This window comes from Calidris pugnax, unplaced genomic scaffold (genome assembly GCF_001431845.1).
Source record: "Calidris pugnax isolate Ruff unplaced genomic scaffold, ASM143184v1 scaffold60, whole genome shotgun sequence".
In the NCBI taxonomy this organism is placed as follows: Eukaryota; Metazoa; Chordata; class Aves; order Charadriiformes; family Scolopacidae; genus Calidris; species Calidris pugnax.
This window is the reverse complement of record NW_015090831.1, coordinates 2,270,482-2,294,623: the sequence shown is the minus strand read 5'-3', so window position 1 is coordinate 2,294,623 and position 24,142 is coordinate 2,270,482. Positions and strand designations below refer to the sequence as shown.

Below are 24,142 nucleotides of genomic sequence, written 5' to 3'. Positions count from 1 at the left end.
GAATACGTGCCGGCTGAAGACAACTGACTCTTTGAGACCAACCTAGAAGGTACAAGAGCACCAACATGGGCTGCGAAATATCTGTGTGGCATTCCCCCGGCAGGCAGAAAATACCATGCACCTTCCTGCCTTGTCAACTGGTAAAACACCATGGGGGGAATGGGGGAATAGTGGAGGGATTCCTTTCTTTTTACGCACTTTTCTGATAAACCTGTCTGAATAATTGACTTTGGTGCTGACTCAGACAGTATGGCTCAATTCTGTGGAATTATCTCAAAAGCCTATGCATTTGAGATGGTTTTGGACCTTCTCCCACAACAGTTAGACCCTAATGAGAGGGGAAAGGACACAATAAACTATAAGACTGTCTCAGAAATTCAGACTTTGGCTCTTGAAATAGGTCCTGCTTGAAATGTTAAAATCTTTATTACTAGTAAATGAAATAACTGAGCACAGAGAGGTCCCACAAGCCCAAGCGTGTGTGTGCGCACACACACATGCATGAGCACACATGTGTAAAGAACTTCTGTTCAGCCCTTCAAGGCAAATCAGCCGATGACAAATACTTTTAAGCTATTGGGAAATGTGGTTTCATAGCTCAGTCCTCTGGGGCTTGAGAACTTTGCTCATCATGTCTCTGGGGCATTACGCAGTAATCTCTGAAAGACTGCGTGCTAGATTAGCTCTGAGGACCTTACTGATGATGAAAAGTGCTGATGATCTCTATGTTTACAAGGCTTGATGAAGACCAGTGCCTCCCAGCCACACATGGGACGTTCATCCCCCTACGAAGGGTCAGGAACAGAAAGAAGACAGCACAATCATAGTTGGTTTGGGTTGGAAAGGACCTTAAAGATCATCTACTTCCACTCCCCCTGCCCTGGGCAGGGACACCTCCCACCAGACCAGGTTGTTCATCCAAGCCCCATCCAGCCTGGCCTTGAACCCCTCCAGGGATGGGGCAGCCGCAGCTTCTCTGGGCAACCTGTTCCAGTGTCTCACCACCCTCACAGTAAAGAATTTCCTCCTAATATCTAATCTAAATCTCTCCTCTTTCAGTTTAAAACCATTACCTTGTCCCGTCACTACACTCGCTCATAAAGAGTCCCTCCCCCAGGAGTGCAAATCTTAAACCACTGGATTATCTCAAAGGTAGAAAAATCCACAACCACATCTTTTCAGAGTCATGTGCAATAGCTCCTTTGGTTTCCAACATTGGGCAAGCTTTCCTTTCCTACATCCCAACATCCTGCTGTCTCCTGCTGTATTTATAGCCTTTTACAGTTAATGACGCCAGCACATAGGCAGTTCTGAGGACCTGTCCCCATCAACATCCACAGTTCCAGAGACTTCAATCTCACTCAGTTCATCCCCTCACGTTACCCTTTGCTATTGCTGCTTCTCTCCATCCTTGGCCAGAAGAACTCTGTATGACTTGGAGCATCCCTACATCCTCGGTGCTGCCCCACTGCAAGGCTGGCAACTGAAGACATAGGTTACAACATAAACCCTGGCAGAGGAACAAGAGAAACGTGGCAGGTTGTCACAGTCCTTTTATACCTTCTCCAATTAATACTATAAAATGGACAGAATTGCATAGCATGAGGGTATTGAAACACAGAGAACTTCTCCCCACTGAAAAGCTCTGATAAATAATGTAACTTAAGCGTAAAGGTTGTCGTCTTGCACGACGACAAGTTATACCAGCTTTGTTGTAAATGGTCCCCATAGAAAAGTGACAATTGTGTTTTGCACAGAAATGCTCTTATGATCAGTATTCTAAAGATCGGGCAATTTAACTATTAGGCCACATCAATTAGAGATGGAGTGCATCAATTCTACCTTCTTACCACTGCAATACTCCACCCCAGATGAATTTTCTCTACATTTAATAGTAGATCCATGCATTATTCTATATCAAGACACTCCAAAAACTTCAGAAAAATTATGCTGTTCATTCTGTTTCTACTGGTGTTTCTACTGTCACATGCCACAGAAATATTTTGACAAATACAAGAGTATTTTGAAGATGAATAAAAGCAATGAACTACAAAATGGTCTTGTTTATGAAAACATCAACACATTACCCTCATTCTTTTGGACAAGAAAAGGACAGAGATCAGTCAAGATCAAGAAAATTATCTTCACTTGACAGAAAAGTGGATGTACATGATTGAAAATTTGAAATTTATGTGTATTTTATTTTTCCTATATTAAAAAAATAAACCTTGCTACGGCAAAGTTCCGCTGTATTGTGCCCCAGTACTAAAAAAAACTTGATGTTTATGAGAAGACAGGCAAAGAAGAGAAGATGGATGATACCGCTGTTTGCTGCACGGAAAATGAGTGAGCATCTAAATAGCACCACCTTGATTTATTGTGCATATATCCAGGACTCTCAGAGAGCACATAGATATTACCTCCAGGGTGATTCATTAATTGGTTAAATTATGTTCCTAAAATTGTTTATGTTTTTCACCTCTTTACTGTTAGAGTACAAAATTAGAAGTGCCCGGTTTCTGGTCTAGGACAATTCTCGACAAGCGTATTGAAACTTACCGTGAACCTGGACATAACTTAAAAGAAGCCAGGGAAAGAGATGACAATAGGAAAGGTTGTTGTGGGAAGCCTTGATGCACAGGAACAGCACGGAAAGGATACAACCCCACCTTCCCACTTGAGTATCACACACAAAAGAAACATCAAAATTAACACGGGAAAAGCCATGACAGCAGCCACTTCGCGTAAAATTCCGTACGTATACGACACAAACCCCATGCAGGCTAAGGACTAAAATATGCAGACAAGTTCAGAAATATCAAATATTTCCTCCACACCATCCGAAGCAACTCTAAAAAGTATTTTGAGCCTTAGACTGTTCATGGTAAGGATGCTGATCAAGGTTTTCTGCCAGCTGGAAGCTCCTAAAGAGGTGTGGCTTAAAGCCCACTAACCAGAGACTTGACTTAACGCTACCAAAATGTGTATGTTCTGTTTATTCACTCTGTGCCTTTACAGAAGTCAATATTCAAAGGTAAAAAAATGACAACGAATGAAGGGTACTACACTGGACGCCAGCTTTCTGCACCTAGGCTTGCCTTCTCATCCTCAGTGGTGGCACACAGAAAATCAACATCAATTGTCAGCGTATAGTCATAGCATCGACACTGCCACTGCAATTACGCACACCTAAAGATGGCTGTTTTAAGAAATAAAATAATTTACTGGCAGAACTTCAGGCACCAAGCAAATCTGACTTTAACCAGTGCACTAATTAACATTCTCAGCTCAACCACATTGCATACAGGAGCCCGTATTAAGATCTCCTTGCGGATACTCCAGGACCTCATTTTGCTGAGCATTTGTTTCAAAATATTCCCAAATATTCCTTTGCAGCAGCTTTGTTGACCCTTTGCTCTCCCACCACCACAGCCCCCTGTGTGACGTGGTGACACAGTCCCAGGGGACTTCAGCAGGGCCAGGACCAGATCCCCTACACATCCTACATCTCTATTAACTTTATACCTTTAGAAATAAGGAAAGTGCCTCTTATAGATGTCCAGACACAATTAAAAAAAAAAATAATGTAGAGTTTTATTTATGGGCACACACTAATTCTTGATAACAAAATAACTAATTGTTCCCAATAATTTATTTCGTCAGACAGCAGCCGTGCTCTTACTCTTTGCAGTAAATTTTACTCAGCTGCAGTAATTCATACCCTTCAGAAGAATGGGATTTAAAAAACAATATTTAAACAATTTCGAGGCTAACAACGAAAAGCTGCCCACGAGAGACGTATTTAAACGCCTGCTAAATATATTTACCTAAGTCCACGATGACGTTTTATTTGGCAACCCGACATTTTAAAGCTATTGTCTCAATTAGGCCAAAAAGGAGGATACGGCTTCTGCCTGCGAGCCTCTGCCTGCATTCATTTATTGTTCAGTTCACAGTCGCCGAATACAACACAATCCTCCAACGGAGTCAGCTTTCATAATTCAGCAGTACAAAGTCTGCAAACACATGTAACCTAGATCCATATTTCACAGTGACAGCATATGATAGCAGAATGTGAAGTATTAATGCTAGTGTCACTACAGTCCTACACTCTACTGCACTTTAAGAGAAAGCAGCTGCTGAGATGAAATGTGTGCCAACTGTCTGAAGACAGAAACATAAGAAACATTCCTTCTGTTACAAAGGGAGAGACACACACAAACAGACTTTCTTTTAGACTCAACAAGCACAAAGTTTCTTACTTTCGCCTTTTACATTTCTATTTCAAAAGGGCTCGGGCGCTGGGGGGAGACGTGCCTGGATGGAAGCCCCAGGAGATCTCCAGGGCAGAGGAGGGTTGGGTGAAGGTGATGCACCGCGATGGGGAAACTGCTGGAATGGTGACACCAACACAGCAGGGTTCTCCAAAATCAGCTATATGTGCAGGAAAAAAAAAACAAAACAGTTCCCACCAAATAGCTCATGTGGTATAAGATACGATCATCCAGCACATTGGTGGGAGAAGCTTCAGGACCTTCCAAGAATGCTACTGCAGCTTTTCAATAGCCTGAGAATGTCTTTGTCCTAATGAAGGACAGAGGGACTCTTTATCAGGGAGTGTAGTGATAGGATGAAGGGTAACAGTTTTAAACTGAAAGAGGGGAGATATAGACTAGATTTTAGGGAGAAATTCTTCACTCTGAGGGTGGTGAGGCACTGGAACGGGTTGCCCAGAGAAGCTGTGGATGCTCCATCCCTGGAGGGATTCAGGTTGGATGGGGCTTTGAATAGTGGTGAGGCACTGGAACGGGTTGCCCAGAGGAGCTGTGGATGCCCCGTCTCTGGAGGGGTTCAGGTTGGATGGGGCTTTGAGTAGTGTGAGGTGTCCCTGCCCAGGGCAGAGGGTTGGAAGTAGATGCTCTTTAAGGTCCCTTCCAACCCAAACCATTCTATGATTCTAACCCTTCCTCCTGGAGCACGTGCTGTCTACCTGCTATGAGAGATTTCTTAATTATACTACGGGACACGCCACAGAATTAAATTGGATTAATAAGGTGAGCTTTTTTCATCCGTTCTCCATATAAAGACGGGTGGAGAACCTGCCCTTCTTGATTTGTGCCTAGTCCTGGAGCAACCAGACCAAATGATCTACCACGTACGGTGTCACCCCCTTTTAAGCCCGGCGCTACAATAAGACGTGTGACATAATCTGAAACGTTTGGCCGTAATTCACTGAAAAAACGAGTCCAACCTCATTGACCTCCTTATCAAACAATTTATTGCGCATTTACGGACCGGACAATGAAATAGAGGAGGTAAGGTATTAATGGTGACACTATTTGGCAAGCTCATAGCGCAGTTCATTCAGAAGGCAATTTTAAAATTGAATGAAGAGGTTTGACTAGGCAATAAAAACAGCCACAATGCCAGTGAACAGTACTTAGGAGGAAAGCCTCTAATTATCCTATTTATAAATCAACAGCAATTTTACTGATGACTTCTTCTCAAACTTGATTAAAATAACTTCAAAAAAATTAAAAAATAATCAGATCACATTTATTTTATTAAATTACAATTTAAAAGTATTATTGATTCTCTTCATAAATGAAAATGATAAAAACTTGAGGACAAGAATGAGACAACATTTTTTAAGAGAAACATTTGTACAACACTCTGCAACATAATTATAGTGCTGCCCTTGGGGAAGGGGATTTTATTTTATAATGAGAATGTTTACACTGTTATGGGGTTCAATCTATCTGGGAGGGAAGGTTAAACTTCTTTCCATTAAAGACAGCCTTATAATGAAAAGCTCTGAAAGGAGAATGGAGTCTAATATAGTAGATGTAATGGCCTATTAAATGATTCACACACACAAAATGAATCAAATTCATTGTATCTTACTGCTCTTTTATGACAAAATTGTTGAAAAAATAAAACTATTGTCAAGATAATTGCATATTACATATACTGTATTACTGTAACTACTATTCTTATTGGGTGACCCAGAGTCTACATTTTAGGTACATTAATAGGACATTACATTTTAAATACTTTATAGTATTGGAATGTTGCACAAAAATCCCACTTTCACTCTGAAGGCAAAAATCAATTTAGACTTAAAGTCATGCTGCAATTCTGCATCATTCTTTTTCAATTAAGTTTTTGCATACATTCTTTATGATGTCATTTCTACATTCCTGCAACAGATGTTTATGTCCCAATTTACCAAAATGCTGCCGTACTCGTTCCTGCTATTTTGAACGTAACCTCTACAACCGGCTTGTGATTCCAAAACACAGTACAATAAATGTTTTCTTAAACTTGTCCCCTCCATCTACTCCTAAAAAATCACCAGTTCTGATCATTACACGATAACGGACTCTGTTCTTAAAGGAGCTTAAATATTTTTATAAAAAAGAAGACATTAAAAAAAAAAGTCATGATACATCTCTAAATATATATGTATTGGTAGATCAAAAAATAGAAAACTTTTGGGTTTTGCATGAAGGATTATAAAATCCTTCAAGAGGATTTTACTTCAAGACCTGATTTTACATGAGCTCTATAATGCAATAATTTGCAATCTGTAGTAATAATTACTGTTCATTAAGGAGCTAGTCTTGCAAACGTATATGCTGACTGAGGAAGTCTATATGACTGCAGCTAGTCACCTATAGAACGGTCCATACGTAGCCAAGCACAGTTTTATCAAACATCAAAAACCTTGCATTATTATCTTTTGGGGGTGCTAATGCTTCTTAATACTGACTGCTTTATTTTCACTTGTTGGAAAGTCAAAGGATGTACCAGGTGATATCACAGTGCAAGTAGCAGTGATATGGGAATGAGACTATTTTGGGTATTTTTTATCAAATAAATTATATACACAGTCAGCAGTTGTCAGAGTGATCGCTTTTCCAATCAAATGGTCAAAACCCAGGGCACAACAAACGGTTAAAACTTCAGATTTCAGAAGGTACTACAGTAAGTCTCTAGAATAAGCCTTTGCAGGTAATACCAAGAACTTCAAAGTACCTAGAAATTTCAAATCATTTCAACTGAGTTGTATAAAAAACAAGCCAGAATTTCTAAAGTCTCCCGATGGTATTTAAACTTCTCAAGGGAGTACAACCTTGCAGAATTCAGTCCTTATATTTAATGAATAAAAGCTGTGGCTAAAGCACACAGCATTTCAAGGTTCCCATGCTTACTTTGAGCTTTTAGACCCTTTTTTAGTATTAAAAATATTTCCATTTATTTGTTATTATGAAGGGAGTACAACCTTGCAGAATTCAGTCCTTATATTTAATGAATAAAAGCTGTGGCTAAAGCACACAGCATTTCAAGGTTCCCATGCTTACTTTGAGCTTTTTCAGTATTAAAAGTATTTCCATTTATTTGCTATTATGTCTGATAGAGGAAGGGAATTTAGCACAAGCACCAAAAGAGGGGTAGTGCATGAGGAATCCCTCCGAACACGGGTGCTTCCATCCAACTCCTTGGGAGAACCTGCTCATTTAGGGTGGAAAGCTCAATTCTTACCTACAGTTGGTTATAAAAACTAGCTATTTTAAACACATTCACCTCTTAGGCCACCTATGCTTTCTGGATTCTTTATGTAATTGAAAGCCAAACTACAATTTGACACCCTATTTCAGAGCATGAGATTATTTCTTAAGGCTTTTAACACTGAAAATTGAGGCAAGAAAAATCAATTTAAACACATTTTAATTATAGGAAGTAAGGCAGAGATTTCCCCTTTTAGCTTTCTCTTATTAGAATTCAAAATAACAGAAATAGCCCCAATTTTATAATCCGAAGTGAGATTAGTTTCTCCAGCAGCTCATGCCCTCTTCCAGAAGGCAAGCCCCAGTTCCAAAGCACCAGTCAATTGCTATTAAACATGATTGCAATAAAACAAATTAATCATTCACATCTCACAGTGGCATCCAGTGCAAGAAGGTGAGAAATTAGGAAACACTATCTATTTTTCAGGAAGAAAAGTGGTGGAATAAATAACAATCCCTTTACTTTGCATAAAAGATAGACTACTGAGGATAAAGTTCTAATCCATCAACAAGACTCTCTTAATTAAGATTAATAAAGTAACCACACAAAAGTATGTGATACATAAGGGAATGGAGAAATTAGCAATGTAGAAGGTAGCAAACATAAGTGAAAAATGGTAAGGGTTACTGAGGCCAAAATTAGGTTATTTTCCAAAGGGACAGCAGCAGAGACTAGAGTAGGAAGTCTGAAACTGCTCAATAGAGAACAAGCAATAGAGAAATTAGCCCATTAAATAAATGGGTTCCCAACTGAGCAGTGAAGAAGCCACTCAGAGATGGTTTCTAGCGATGATCAAAGGTAGACGAGCTAGATCTTATTGAAGGTACGCTCTGAGTAGTTTCATGTTGCAAGACTACAGGCCTCGCTCAACATTAACCGCACAACTCGGAGTAAAATAATGCCAATAATACACACTTTCCGGCGGGTGCCTTTCAATTCACTTCTTTAGGACTGCATGTAGGTGGAACCAACGCTCACTCAACGGTGAAAGGTTCACCACATTAAGCCATTTATTTCCCCTGGTATCTGTTTCCAGAACCTGCCTTTCTCCTCTCTCTATTAAGAGGAGATTACCCATACTTCGGGCGTCGTTATTACTGCGCTGGAAATACGCTGACACACCAGACTTGTTTAACGGTCGCCCACAGCTATGTGCTATAGACAAGGATGAGCCTCACGTCCTCCCCAGTCGTTGGCTTTAAGTGTCTGTACTTACCTAACAACTGCTCCCTCCACAGTTTGATTTTTCCGAGATGAAGAGGAGCGTTCACTCCAATTCCCCCACGAAAAGGTTTAAAGAGAGAATAGTAAATAGCCCAGCTTGGACCTCTGAAGACAATAAAGTGCACAAGACCAGTTTCACACACACCCAAACAAAGCATCTTCATCACCGCGAGGCATCCTCTTCGTTAACACACACTTTGGAAATTCTGAGTTAACGAATGCTTTCCAAACTCCTGTTTTTCTCAGGAAAAACCCATTTGTTTTCTTTATAGTAGGTCTTTTAAAAAAGGGAGTCATAACTGATGGATTACAACATGTTTCTACCTTTTCAATCTGAATTTCATAAGAATAAAATAAACCACAAATGAAAGTGCTTGTACCAGGCACGTTGAACCTTTCTTCTTCTATTAGCATATCAGTCTGCAATCATAACTAGATCAATAGCGAAGATATCTGCTTAAAAGAGCACCATGCTTTCTTTTGTCAGAAATTCATTACTTTTTATTAGGGTCATTGCTTGAAAACTTCAAAACACCATATGGACCTAATTGTGGTTTATTTTGGCAAAAAGGAAGACACTGTAGAACAATTGAGGCATTACATTCTACAATTCCATTACTTTCATCCCTCTCCGTTTTATTACTGTGTCATTAAAGGCAACTTGAGTGAGCGAAGAATTATAGTGTCATGTGTACGGGCTAGTAGATTAATAACAAAACACACTCAAGTTTAAAGGTATCTAACAGCTGTTTTCATTATTTTGTGTAAATACGCTTGAAGCATATCTATCTGATTAGTGGATAGAGTGCTCTTCTCTGTCACATGCCATGGGCACCGCTATGTGCAAGTAATCAAAGTGCTCAGAAAATGAGTTTACATTGTTCACTGCTGAAATACACAAATGTCAGAAAGTGACTGCGCATCAAAGCCCAGGCAAATCATCTGCCGCAAACAAACGGGCTCCAATGCACCAGCGCAGCTTTAAACCTTTCCTCCCCGGCGCAATGACTGAACAGGACTTATTGCTGGCCCAAACGAAGGGACGCTCCCAGAATTAATAAGCCACCGACGTATAGATGCACCAGCAAATTCAGCACCTCTGGGAAGAGCTCAGCTGCTTTCAGAACCAAAGATATAATGTTTTAATGTCATAAACCCAGGGCAACCTTATATATACCATACAAAGTTTCACTAGGAAAAAAAAAATATAATAATTTTTACCTGCTATTGCTCTTTTAAAAATTTATTTTTAAATATTTTTTACTATTTTAAAATTTGTGACTAGGTTACCAGGAATCCTGACAGATAATCCCTCCTTTCATTGGCAGTTTAGGCACCCGAAAAGGGGCAAATCCTCTCTTTTCCATATAGAGTCACATAATCCAACATTGGGAATTCAAAATCAGACAGCAGATAACGTAACTGAACTCTGAAACCGAAAGACCTGCGAGGAAGTTTGATGAAGGACAGATAAAATTTCAGCCACTGAAAGGAATTACTGCAGAAAAAGTTCTTCTTTCTGTGATTCATTTGCTTTAAGCGCAGATTGAGGCAATTTTAGTATTAAATAGCTCTGCACAAGGCTGGGAATGAAAGAGCCACACAGACTCATCAAAATAAGAAAGTTAAAATAAACTCATCCTGACTCTAACGAGCTCAAGAGAAGAATTTTATCCAAATGCTTCAGTGAGCAAAAGTAAACTGAGGCAAAACCCAGAAGGATGCTTACACCACCAAAATACTCAACATTTTGCCCCAAGACGGTTCTTGGTAAAGCAAATCTCACCTAATTCCTTCCCTGAGCACTGATGTTGTCAACCCTTGGCACCACCCCAGTTTGTGTTGTCTTCTGAGGGATGCTCAGGTGGCCACAGAACAGCAAAGTCTAAGACTATTCCTCAAAAACTCCAGTGCATCAAAGGAGAGGAGAGGAGGGACCAAACTCAATGGCCATGACATCACTTTCTTCAAAAGCACTAAGATGTCCAGATGATCCCAGTAGATAGATAAAAGCAAAAACATTCCTCCTAATTTTTTTCCCCTTCCCACCATGGTCATTATGAATCCTGGCAAATGAAAATTCCTTATCAAATCAAAAGAAGAAAAAATTCATCATCCGATCCCAAATACGGTGAGAGGTTGAACATATGAGCAAGCCAAACCTTGCAGGACACTGCTCACCTATAAAGCACCTGATTAATAACATTCAAGATCAACACTGTGTGTCATACACAGAACAGACTGGTCTTCCATTGTATCTTTCATAGACGCTACCAATACATGATCTCCTTCATGGACCAGTTCAGGTCTCAAGACTGAAGTCATTATGTGATCACCTCATAGTCCACCTCTTTGCATCTTCATTTTGGGGTTATCATCAGAGCAAACATCTGCAACTGCCTGGCACTACTCCTGTACCATTTAACCAGCTATTCCATGAATTTATCAAGTTCCTCTTAAATTTCCAAAGTGTTTCAACAGCCCTTTCAAAACTAAACACCTCTCAGAAACAAAAAAAAAGCCAAATACCAAAACAAACAACCACCCTACAACACCCTTTTTTTTTTTCATTTCCAGTTTGAGTCATTTAATAATGACCAATTTATACCTAGTGGATGTTGTAAGGATTATCCTGGAACTTAAATAATTCCTCCTCTTTCATGGCATTTATCCTCTGACTGTATTTATAAAGATTAACATATATCCCCTTCTCAACCTTTATTTTGCTAGGACAAGCGAACCATACTCTTTTAATCTGCTCTCATAATACAGATTCTCCCTAATCATCCCAGCAGCAATTCTCTGTACCTGTCTCACAGTTTAAATTAATCTTTCCTGAACACGGGTGACCAGAGCAACAGTTAGTTTTTTTTTTTTTTCATTTCCAGTTTGAGTCATTTAATAATGACCAATTTATACCTAGTGGATGTTGTAAGGATTATCCTGGAACTTAAATAATTCCTCCTCTTTCATGGCATTTATCCTCTGACTGTATTTATAAAGATTAACATATATCCCCTTCTCAACCTTTATTTTGCTAGGACAAGCGAACCATACTCTTTTAATCTGCTCTCATAATACAGATTCTCCCTAATCATCCCAGCAGCAATTCTCTGTACCTGTCTCACAGTTTAAATTAATCTTTCCTGAACACGGGTGACCAGAGCAACAGACAAATTTTCAGTGCTTTACGCAGACACGCCAACCTGTATCTTTAAAAAATATCTTTTCTATTGAGTATGAGTATCACACAAGCTTTTTTTCATTTGGTATAGTGGAGCTATATTGCTGCTTGGTGCATCTCCAGCAGCAAGGAGTCTACACATCTGCATGTTCTTTACCTTCTGTATTAACCTGCACAGCCATATGGACCACCATTTAGTGACCAAGGGAAGGAAGATCATCTTGGCTTTCCTACCCAACAGCTACAACACATCTGCATGTTCTTTACCTTCTGTATTTACCTGCACAGCCATATGGACTGGCCCACCATTTAGTGACCAAGGGAGGGAAGATCTTCTTGGCTTTTCTACCCAACAGCTACGAGAACCATCATCTGGAGATGAAAAATGCTCAGAGGGTTTAAAGGAAAACATGGTAGTGAATAGTTTTGAGAGAAGATGATGTGGGATGAAGACACGGAACCCCATTGAAGAGCATCTCTGGCAGAGAGGGGGGAACATACCTAAAAATCAAATCCACCCTGGAGAAATTAAATCAGAGTCTCTTCAATTGGTGCGGAAACAGCACTAAGACACCTGTGGTTTCTGGATGAGAAGAGCTGACAAGGGAGGACCAGCAGGAAGCTGAGGACTCTGGCGTGATGGAGAGACATTACACACCATTAATCCCACAGATAGCTGGGCAGCAACGAAAACAGAGACAACATGGTCTGTTGATGAGCTGCGAGATTGTAAGAATAACATGAGGTAGGCTAAGGATAGATAAAGTCCTTATTTTCTTGCAAGCCTTGACTGAGCACTACTTAGGAGTCATCTAAAAGGAAAACAGCCCAGTTTTGTGAGGAATCCACTCTAAAATTAATGACAGGTTGGCTGATTGAGCTTAGTATCTGATTTATTCTTCCTGGCTATTGTTAGTGCCTACAACATCGCTTGAAAAACCGACTGAACGCAGTAATATCTTGTTATACAATATCCAAAACCCCCTTCTGCTGCAAACACAGATTTCTCAACACGCAAAATGCCCCATCGTTAATAAAGGAAATACAATGCAAAGATTTTTTGTCTTACGTACGTGAGGAAAAGAAGCTGGGAGAGCGTTCCTGGACTTGGATCTCCCATAGCTCTACAACCAGCATCCCTACTTCTTGGTGCTCAGAAGCCCAACACTCTGATGAACCCTCATTACTATTTAGACGGGCTTCTTTTCAACAGTAAAGCTGAACAGCCTCCTACCTTAAAAGCACTTCTGGTACATTTACGTTGGGATTTTCATATTTTTAAATGTATGCTATTTGAATTATTTAAAGGGAAGGAGAAGAGGATTATTTCATCCGGGAGTCACAACTGAGCAGGGGGAATGTCCAAAATATAAAATATTAAATATTCCTAGTTGCAAATGCAAAACCAAAAAAAAAGGAAAAAACCTAAACAGATTAAAATACTCCGTGTACAACAAAGAAATTATCTGTGATTTGGCAAAATTAAAAATCATTTAACTTCATCCCATTTGGTTATGTATAAATAAAACATCTGTATTAAATTGTTCTTACACATTACATAAAGGTCATCTCCATAGGCCTGGAGAGCTACGTTTCAAGTTTCCTCTTCAAACTTAAAACTGCGATTTTATGTATTCCATCGTGTAATTTTGTTCTCTTATTCTCTGTTCTTTGAAATTCCTACAGAACATCTTAGGTTCTTCTCTGCTGATGCTTCCATCTAAGGGTACCTCTGGCTTTAACTTGAATGGGTTGTCTGCAATCTGGCACACGACAGCGCTCGAAGCAGATCCAACCCGCTTAAAAGTTTTAATTTCAAATTTAATAACAATTTGCAAGGCTGTTCTGTAATTCCACCAGTCTTTCAAAATGTCCTTTTTTTTTTTTTTTTGGTTTTATTTTTTTCCCCTCAAAATAATACCGTGCTCAAGATGAAGCTTGGCTTTTTCAAAAGGTATTGCCATTCCCCCGTGATCGGTAACAGAGATTCCTTCATTCTCCTAAAAAAAATTCCTTGAAACATTTCGTATTCTCAATGAAGAATCTCTAAAAACTCCGATATCCCTTTCTATTCCTCTATTTTCTGTAATTTTTAGCGCACACCCACTTTGTTCTCCATTACATTATAACAAATGCCTGGAATATTTAAATGATAAGGTTCTGTCACTGCCTCATGGAGCAACTAAGAAATAATATGTCCAACACGGCCGCTTCCCTCTCTGTTACAATCCCGTAAGCATGAAATCTCTTTAAAGAAAAACAAAACAACACACACACACACAAAATCCACCTCCACTTCTATGTAATATTCATGAATTTCATAACAAAAAAAATATGGAATCGTTCAAACGTTGAAGTGCAGTATTTTGAAATGCAAAATTCAGCAGGGCCAGCCTTGTCTATAAAAACCATCTTTCACACACGTGAGGGATGTCAGTCTGTCCCTTCCCATGGGTTGGAACAGAACTGGCCACAGCCACATCACTCCATACCCAGCGTTTCGTCCTCTGTGCCACCTCCTGCCACCCCTGTCACACCCCAAGCACCCTCAGCTCCAATCACTGCAGCAAAAGTGAGGGTATTTAGCACTTTTTAGGATCCTACCATTAATCAATCGCCTTTCCCCGCTTTGAATAGAAGAAAAGAAACCAGCCTGACTTCAAGTCAATTTTAACCAATTAAATTTAAACTTTTCTCATTCTTATTACAACAATGTGATGCAAACTCTAGAATTATTTCATGTCTGAATCCTTCTCTACGAGGATGATATTTAACCCGATCCCAGTCTTGGGAAGAAATACCATTGAGAAAGGAAAAGAGAAAGAACAGATGGAGAACAGAGGTAGGAAGGTGGAGAAAGCCCAAAGCAAGGCTCACCTTCCTTAAACTTTAAAAAAAGGTAACATAAAATCCTATCAAATCCATGAAAACTTTTACTATTGTGGGAATTAAAGTGAAAATATATTATTGTTTTCATTCCGAGTAAGTGCAGCTGAATTACTGCATTACAGATAGGCTAATCCCAGCAGAATTAAAAGCTCCATCCACACCAGTTGCTGATGAAGGTGTCATTTTCATCTCCTCTCCCATGACATCCCCCAACTTCAAATGCCCACATACATTACGGCAAGGTAGTCTATTCTCTTTACGAGCCGCAGAGAAATTATTATGCATGGAAGTGCATAATAATCCAGGCCAGTCGTGACTCTACCACTGACTTCCCACATGAATATGCACGAATCAATTAAACCTCTGAATGCATCAATTTCCTTCTCGAGTAGTAATGATAATAATAATAATAGCCGCCCATTGTATAGGGCGCCGCATATAATATTTTTAATGCCTGCTAATGAAATGTGCTATTAATTATTAGAATGTGGTTTGTTTTTGAAAGCCAAGTACCAGCGTGTCTCAACTTTATATTCAAAGTGACACAACTCGAACGTTTCTAAAAAAAAAAAAAAATTACCATGGGGAAGCGTTTACAAGCAGCACGGCAAAGCCTGCTGAAAAAATAAATTGTATTTAAACCGGTATCAGAACTTTCAGATCCTCCCAGCTACGCTGCAGAGAGATTTGCAGCTAAGGGGTTAATCAGATTAGATGGGAGTGGTTATAGGCTCGGTGCCACAGGTTTTGCCCTTTGTGGCTTCTCACATCCCAGACTTGGAAAATATGAGCTGTGATACTGAGAAAGGTAAGAAGCCAGCACAGCCCCATAGTGATAAATGAGTTTGCATCATCTGTCATTAGAACTTCCTGCCAACAGGGTCATTCCCTATTAAATTACCACTTGTCAATGTTTAAAATACTGATTGATAAATGACTGTGCCAAAACTGATAACACGACAGCTTTTATTTTCTAATATTCTTGGTTACCACATTCTGCTACTTCAAGATACAGATATAGTAGGGTGTTGTTTTTTTTTTTTTTTCTTCAAGTACTCTAGTGAAAGACAATTTAATCTAATACAAAACTAACAGGTACTGTATAATGATTGGTCCTGATATACATTACATACTATTCTTCTTGCCAAAACAAACCTACTGGCGATTTAGCGATATGGGTAGATCCAAGTTTCACATTTCATCAAATGCTAGTAATCTGTTTTATCAATATAAACTGCATTTTAATGAAAAAATTCTTTTCTTCAGTACACTTCACTTTTAATGCCCCAGAGTATAATAATTCGTTCATGCTGTAGAACAAGAATGTTTTACAAGACCTTAACTCTCCAGAGAAATTTCTCTGTAAATACAAAATGCAAGTTTTATGGGAATGTGTTGTATGCAACATGAGCAGTACCCAACATAATAAAAAACTAGGCTGCACAGAGAATTCTGCTTAAGTATCCTTGTGAGCTATTGTGAGACTAAATGGTTATTATGACAGCGTTTAGTGGAATACCTATACGCCGGATAAAAGAGAGTCAGTAAAACTATTTTTGTCCCTGAATAGATAAAAAGAAATTACTTTTTAGAAAGTTGTGCGCAATGAATACATCCCAGCAGAGCGCTCAGCCAGGCCTTCTTCTAGGAGGGCACACTCAGGCTGCTGCTGCTGGAGAGTTCTGGGGATAAATATTTTGGGGATAAAGCTGATGTGTTCTGTCTGGAAAACTTGGGGATCCAGCGAGGGAATGAAAACTCCTGCATCACCCCCCCAACCTCCCCCATGGTACACGATGCACACTTGGAGGAAGCACCATGTCAGAAAGCCCCACTGAATATGGATGGAGGCCCCCTTCATTCAACCACCCAACCCCTTGCTGTAGGTGCAGATCCTCTCCCCTTACCCCAGAGATGCAGAAGGGAACTGATCCACAGCCAAAGGCTCCAGAACTCACATTTTTTGCCCCTGGGGATAAATATTTTGGGGATAAAGCTGACACGTTCTGCCTGGAAGACTTGGGGATCCAGAGAGGGAATGGAAACTCCTGCATCACCCCCAAAACCTCCCTCATGGTACACAATGCACACTTGGAGGAAGCACCATGTCAGAAAGCCCCAATGAATATGGATGGAGGCCCCCTTCATTCAACCACCCAACCCCTTGCTGTAGGTGCAGATCCTCTCCCCTTACCCCAGAGATGCAGAAGGGAACTGATCCACAGCCAAAGGCTCCAGAACTCACATTTTTTGCCCTTTTTAAGCCAGGACTGCACTTTCCTCCCAATAGGTGCCGTGTCCCAGATCTTTGACAGCATCCCTCATGGTCGTTGCGTTACTGTCCTAGCGTGCCAACACCGACCCTCAAACCCTGCTGGCGGCAGGTGAGGAGGAGGAAAAGACATTTAGGGGAGTAATTTCCATCACCCAGTTCTTCAGCAGCAAGCCCCAAGGTAGAAGCAGTCCATCGGCATTTTCTAATTATGCTAACTACCCATAAACTGTGGTGGCAGGGAGGCTTTGCCAACCAGAGAGAGCATGGCCCACCACGGAGATGCCCGAGCCACCACCAAAGGCAGTAGCTAGCCCCAGAATCACTGTCATTAGCATACTACTCCACCTAAGCTAATATATGCTATTTCACCGGAAGGCTAATTAGCCAAAAAACTGCTCTTCTAAGGTATACTGCTTTCCATATGCAAGACAGGGCACTAGAGCTCACTCGGGTACTGCTGCTGAGCATCGCTCTGTGCCACGCAGACATGTCCCCAGTGCCCATCTATCACTTTGGGCTCTTCAAAGTCTCTGCCCTCCTTGTTGATATCTGTATTTTTCCAGCCCAGCAAAGCTATTGTAGAGCGTTTGGATTACAAAGGAATTGGGGGGACCTCTTAGTTATCTAAATAGAGGGCTGAAGTTCAGCCCCGCGAGCCTGGGCCAAGTAATGCAATTTTTATTTCCCCAAAACAGGCTCCTCCACATGTGACAGTCACGTTTTCTGCACAAGAGATACTGTCAGCGCCTTTTAAAAACTTCTGCTTCAATCAGGAACTCCCTTGACTGTCCCTAAAGTACTCTCCAAATTGGCAAATTCTGCCTCTCTTACACTATAAGTACCCAAAAAAAAAAAAAAAAAAAAATAAAATCAAATGGTTGAAAATGTCCTGTTAAATGTGCTAAGTTATAAAAGCAAATGAAGAAACAATAGTCTAAAATCTTTAATTCTACTTCAAAATGTGTAATGCAGAGAGTACCAGATACTCACTAATAAGTTCCACTTAAAAGAAGCTATTTCTGTTGTAATCCTCACCCTCTCATGTTTCTTTTATATTATTCCACCTTAGTCCAATGCGCATTTTGTGCTCTTAGGAACGTTACTTCATTCCTGCTTATAAAAACATCTTCCTTTTCTACCAGGAAGGTAATAATAAAGACATATTGATGTCAGAGGAATAGTAATAATATCCAAAATCCGTATCAAAATTCTCATTGAAATTAATTCCAATTAATTCTAAATCTGACCTCGCTTTGCCGACTGCCAGAGAGAGTCTGGATGCAGATGGACCAAAAGAATTCACATACATCATCAACAAGACCTTCCAGAGGTGTTCCAGGGCAATCTGCTGGCATACGGAGATGCAGGTAACACAGACAACATCAGTAGAAAGGGGATTTTTCTTTTCCCCTGGACTATAGTTTTCCAGCACAAAAGTGGAAACAGATTATATCAAAATTGACTACACTGATTCTATAGAAAAGAAAAAAAACAACAACATTTAGGATTTTGTTTTCATTACAATAGAAAATAAATTGAAATTTAGCCAATGACAATGAAAGTGTGAACTACAATGTATTTAATTCACTGTGTTGTAAAAAACCAGGCTGATACACAGCACATATGGCACATAACATCAGCTACTGGTCTACATCCCTTGCAATACCCATGTGCTATGAAGTGACAGCCTTAACCTGGAGTTTTAGTTTAGATGTGCTCATATGAAGTGACAGCCTTAACCTGGAGTTTTATTTGTCTCCAAGCTTAGATGTGCTCCGATAAGTATTTCTACACCATTTACTTCATCACAATGTGTAAAAAGGAGAATTCCAAGTCAGAAATGACAGAGGATGAGGATACACGGAGTGGCTGTGGCACCACAGGAGGCAATATGGAAGGCAGTCGTTGTCAGAACCAGAAAACAGGAGGATTAGGCCAGTACATTTCTTATTCTGCTAAATCCTCAAATCCTTTCATCTCTTCTCATTGTCAGATAAGGACCACAATCTGGTTCTGTGCTCTGGGAACACCAACACGTGCCCTTATGACAAGTATTTATTCAAAAGAAGAACCTTTATTAAAAAGCACTGATAATTTCCTCTCAAAACTAGAAAAGCAGTGATTAGATAACCATCTGAAATATTTAAAGACACACTGTACATACATATAACAGTACCTCTTATAGTATTCAGAGGTATTTCCAGGGGTATCCTTCATCATTGCACCTTTACTCTCAAGTGATGGTTCACTGCTTGTACTAGTTTGTGTACCCATCACCTACAGTAATTCTATTAAAAGGTAGATCCGTTACAGGATTAACTCATCTGACATGCTCCCTTACTACACTGGTTTTGATCACAAGTCAGATATATTTTCTTTTGCCCTAAAATTGCAATATTAATCTAAAATAACCTTAAAAAGATCACCATCACATGCACGAGGATGATTTCCGAGATCAGCCCTCTCCTGCATCCAAATGAAGATTATGTCTAAGACACAAACACACCCTGAGACGTTCACACGCAAAATAAAAGAGGTCAAAGTAAAGGAAGAAAAAAATAAAAATCATCCTGGTTATTTTGCCCTCAGAATTTTTAAATATTTTCCCAACATCGCAGCAAAATTATGCATTTTAGAAAGACTGCAGGCACTGAAATGATTGTCAGTCATGCAAATAATCACTTACTTACACTGTATGAGTTTGGTTTGGATAAAGCAAATTACCATTTGAAAATAACTTGAAAAACACTCTGGGCGAAGAGCTTGCTTTATAAATTTTAGCTTGGCCGCAATTTTTCTTAACCTTTTTGTCCTCAGTCTCCATTCAGTCACTACAAGTAATACAGTCAAAATTAAAAAACAGCATTCCATTGCCACAGGTGCATTCCAAATTATTTTAAAACATGATCTTGTAAAGAAATAGTAAATACTGGCTGCAGCTGAAGGTCAAAACCCAAAGAACCTCAGAATGATTCAGAAACAGCCCTTTCTTCTGCTTTATTTTCCTTGTAATGATATGATATTCTAAACAAATCCAGATCTTGCATCTTGAGTTAGTTGTTGAATAAAATACGTATTAGAAATACTAGAGCTGATATTGATCTGCCTTTCTAATTACTCTGCTGAGAAAGTTGTGCAGTCACACAGTTCTTTATGAACATCTTAATTTTGTCCAGCACTGCTGGAAATAAGCTGTTCCATATAATTTCAAGTGCAACAAACACGATGGAAATGTGAAAGGTGTCCTGCTTCGGGAGGTGAGACTTAATCTAAGAGCAGGACATTAGAAGAGCACACAGTAAGACAAAGTCTTCCCACTTGACCAGTTTGGGTAGCAAACTGGTCATTTTACCCCCCTAATCACCTTCTGCTTTGGACAAGCGATGACTGAGTGTATGACTTCAGCCTAATTTGTCAGGTCTCGTTTGACCCTATCTGCCAGGGCTTGATAAATCCCAAAGAGCAGATTTAATACATGAGACAGGGTCATCCCAACTCCATCTCCAAAACCAGGCTTGGGCCGCATGATTTCCTAAAGTATGCCAAAAAACCACAAGACTCATTTAAAACGGCTCGGTATCAATATGCTGACCATCCACAGCATTCCCTTGCTCTTGAAAAAGATGGTCTCTGCGAAGCCATAGTAGATCCTCAAAGATACAGAGGTTCTGATCTCCACTGCCATCCAGGCAGCCATGTCCCTGAGGAACATTGGAGGATTTTAACCCACTTGCCAAAAATTTTAAGCTTAAAGACTTAACTGTAGACATTGATTTCTAAATGTTAGTACTTTAGAATAGAAAGTTTTCCAAGATTCTCAAACGCAAACCTGGCAGCATGAACATCAACAGAGTGCACGACCTCAGCTCCGCTACTAAAAATCTCTCCACCCCAAATTACCACAAATGTATATTTAGGCTTTGAAATAAGTGTACGTACAAGCTGGTCAGGGACAGGGATCTCAAGCGTGGGCAGAACTTATTATCAGATCAAAAGGCAGACTCTTGCAGAGTCACTATGGTGCCTTCCATCCTTATTTCAGCAAAAAAATGAAGCCAGCATCGCGCCAGTTTTAAGAGTATAATCAAATTGCAGAATCATACTCTATTTAGTACCGGTCCCACTGAAGCAACGTTCCTGTTCGGTGGGAGGAGAGTCCCTTCTAAGAGGAAAAACAATTGTGCCAGGTTTAATCAAAAGTGAGAAGGATCTCGCCAATGTTCCCTTTGAGCCACATAACCCACCGCTAATTTCAAGACGGGCTCGGAAACGAGGGTAATAAAAAACGTCCTTCAGAGTAACCGAGGGAAGAGGGAAGAAGAGCTAATGCCAACATCTGCAAGTCCCTTCCCTGCTACTGGGATGCTTTTTTGCCTACCTGGGAAGTGATAAAAGAAGAGGTAGGGGAGGGAGGAGGGAATAAAATCTCACCCCAACACACCAGGGGAAATACAGCTTCTGGACTATAGGGTTTTACTCTCCTCTAGCATTTCCATCTCCTCCTTGACCTCCCCTGTACAAATACATAGGGAGTTGAGGAGCCGACAACTCCTAAAAGACCAAAAGCAAGTGGGAAATCACCAAAAACAAGTGGGAAATCACTAAAAACAAGTGGGAAATCACTAAAAACAAGTGGAAAATCACTAAAAACAAGTGGGAAATGGCTAACCCCGAGCGATGCAAGTTTGTACACCAGGCGAAGGACAGGCTCGGCAGATCAGACGCCTCCTGAATAGCCTCTGATTATGGAAATACATTTATCAATTAGGGGATCTTTGCATATTATCAAACTCTTTTCATTAACGATGCTTTAGCTGATTAGTTAGAACGTCACCATAAATAGCGAGTTTTTGACAGGCTGAAGGCAATTTATGACGTGGAAGATGTACTGACCTGCTCACGTCGGGAAACCTGACTGGAAAATAAAGGACTTGGCACTTCGGTCTGATTATTTTTTCCAAATCCTTAGGTCTGTGGTCAGGAATCAGCTTCATAAATTTTCCAATGGATGTAAGAAATGATTCCATATTAAAAGCAGAGTTGAACACCACAACATCAGCAACCAAACTGTAAAAAGCGGTGAAGATTAATGAATGTGCTGCTGCTGCAAAAAGGAAGAGAATTATTTTAAATGCCGTGGAAATAGCATACATCTTTCTCATAAACAAACAAAAGGTGCAAGTGGAACGCTAATTAAAACCAGCTTTTTCACGTGAATTAGGAGTAGCATATGTACCTTAATTAGAAATGTTTTGATTTCTGTCTATTCACTCTTTGAAATTTATTTTTTTTTTAACTAAGTAATACATTATTATTATTAATCTAAACAAGCAGATCCTATTCTATCTGGGAATCACTTTTTATTCACAAAATGGCACAAATAATACTGCTGCCATTATTTCCTACAAACATTATAAACAACAAGGCCCACTGTAATATGGCTTTTGTAGAAGGAAACTTGGAAGAAAATGAAAATTCCCTAGAAATCATCCTACGCACAGAAGGACAACTTACCTTTGGATCAACCCCCTTCGACCGACCAAGGGTGTCAGGTAGAAGGATATTAGAGATATAGAGTGTTATTTTAACCTATATACACATAATCCTGATTAAAAGTATATTCACAATATATATAAACACATATATATACATACAAAAACCACAGCACATGGTACCAAAAAGAAGTTTGAAAAATTTTGGTGTATTAATGCCATGTTTTGTTCCTGAGTGCTGTGTTTTAAATCAACTGGATCGATAATTTTATCATGCAGTGAGATGATAATGTAGGTGGTATTTCTCCACTTGGAGTCAGCCTGGAGAAAACGAGAAGCTATAAAAAAAACAAACAAAAACAAACCCCTGAAATCCCTGGAAGTTTATCCTGGAAGAGCTTACACAACCTTAGCTACGCTGGCAACCCCGCAACGCTCACAGAGGTAAGAAATGCTTTATGGCCGGTTGGTTTTCTCAATATGTTATATATCGTAATACAGACCCACGGGTCACAAGACACATTGAGGACACGCGTCCATAAGTCACCAGGCTGGTGAAAAGTATATTTGAGGTGAGAGGCTGTCATTCATCCTCGCTGCCGTCTCACTGCTGTCTGGCCAAGAGAGAGAACTGACACTGCTCAGCAAAGCAGCCGGAGTCAGCAGGAAAAGCCCCAAAAATGTAACATTAGAGAGAAATAACCCTTTCCAAGCAGGCTGTGGGAGCTGAAATGCCTTCTGGAATCCCACCCTCTTCCCCCTCTATGGCTTTTAACCCCTCGGGCTCCTCGTTTTTGTACAGATGATCTAGTCATTTCATCTGCACTGATGGTCCCCCTGTCCTGGGCACTGGTGAGGCCCCACCTCGAGGCCTGTGTCCAGTTTCGGGCCTCTCACCACAAAAAAAGGCATTGAGGGGCTGGAGCGGGTCCAGAGAAGGGCAACGGAGCTGGTGGGGGGTCTGGAGCACAAGTCTTGTGAGGAGAGGCTGAGGGAGCTGGGGGTGTTCAGCCTGGAGAAAAGGAGGCTGAGGGGAGACCTTCTCGCTCTCTCCAACTCCCTGAAAGGAGGGGGCAGCCAGGGGGGGTCGGTCTCTGCTCCCAAGGAACAGGCCATGGGACAAGAGGAAACAGCCTCAAGTTGCACCAGGGGAGGTTCAGATTGGAGATTAGGGAAAATGTTCACACAGAAAGGGTTATTAAGCCTTGGAATGGGCTGCCCAGGGAAGGGGTGGAGGCACCATCCCTGGAGGTATTGAAAAGACAGGCTGACATAGTGCTCAGTGACATGGTTTAGTGATGGTTTTTTATCAGAGTTAGGTTGATGGTTGGACTAGGTGATCTTAAAGGTCCCTTCCAACCTAGACAATTCTATGATTCTATGATTTACAGATGCCATGAGATGATGTAGGAGCCCAGCATGTGTTTTTGGTGCTCTCTGACACATGGCAAAGGCTCCACCACCATCATAGCTTCTCTTGTGGATGACAGTCTTATCTGACCAACT

The 24,142-nt window shown here is 40.3% G+C and overlaps 1 protein-coding gene across 6 annotated transcripts in view; it reads right to left on the bottom strand.

Moving 5' to 3' along the window:
- Window positions 1-24,142, bottom strand: part of GTDC1 (glycosyltransferase like domain containing 1) — a 212,511-nt gene that overhangs the window by 85,403 nt on the left and 102,966 nt on the right. For all 6 annotated transcript variants that reach the window (XM_014941198.1, XM_014941203.1, XM_014941201.1 and 3 more), the window contains one exon: window positions 22,038-22,211. In XM_014941198.1, the coding sequence (XP_014796684.1) occupies window positions 22,038-22,211 (174 nt within the window). The remainder of the gene's footprint in view (window positions 1-22,037; window positions 22,212-24,142) is intronic.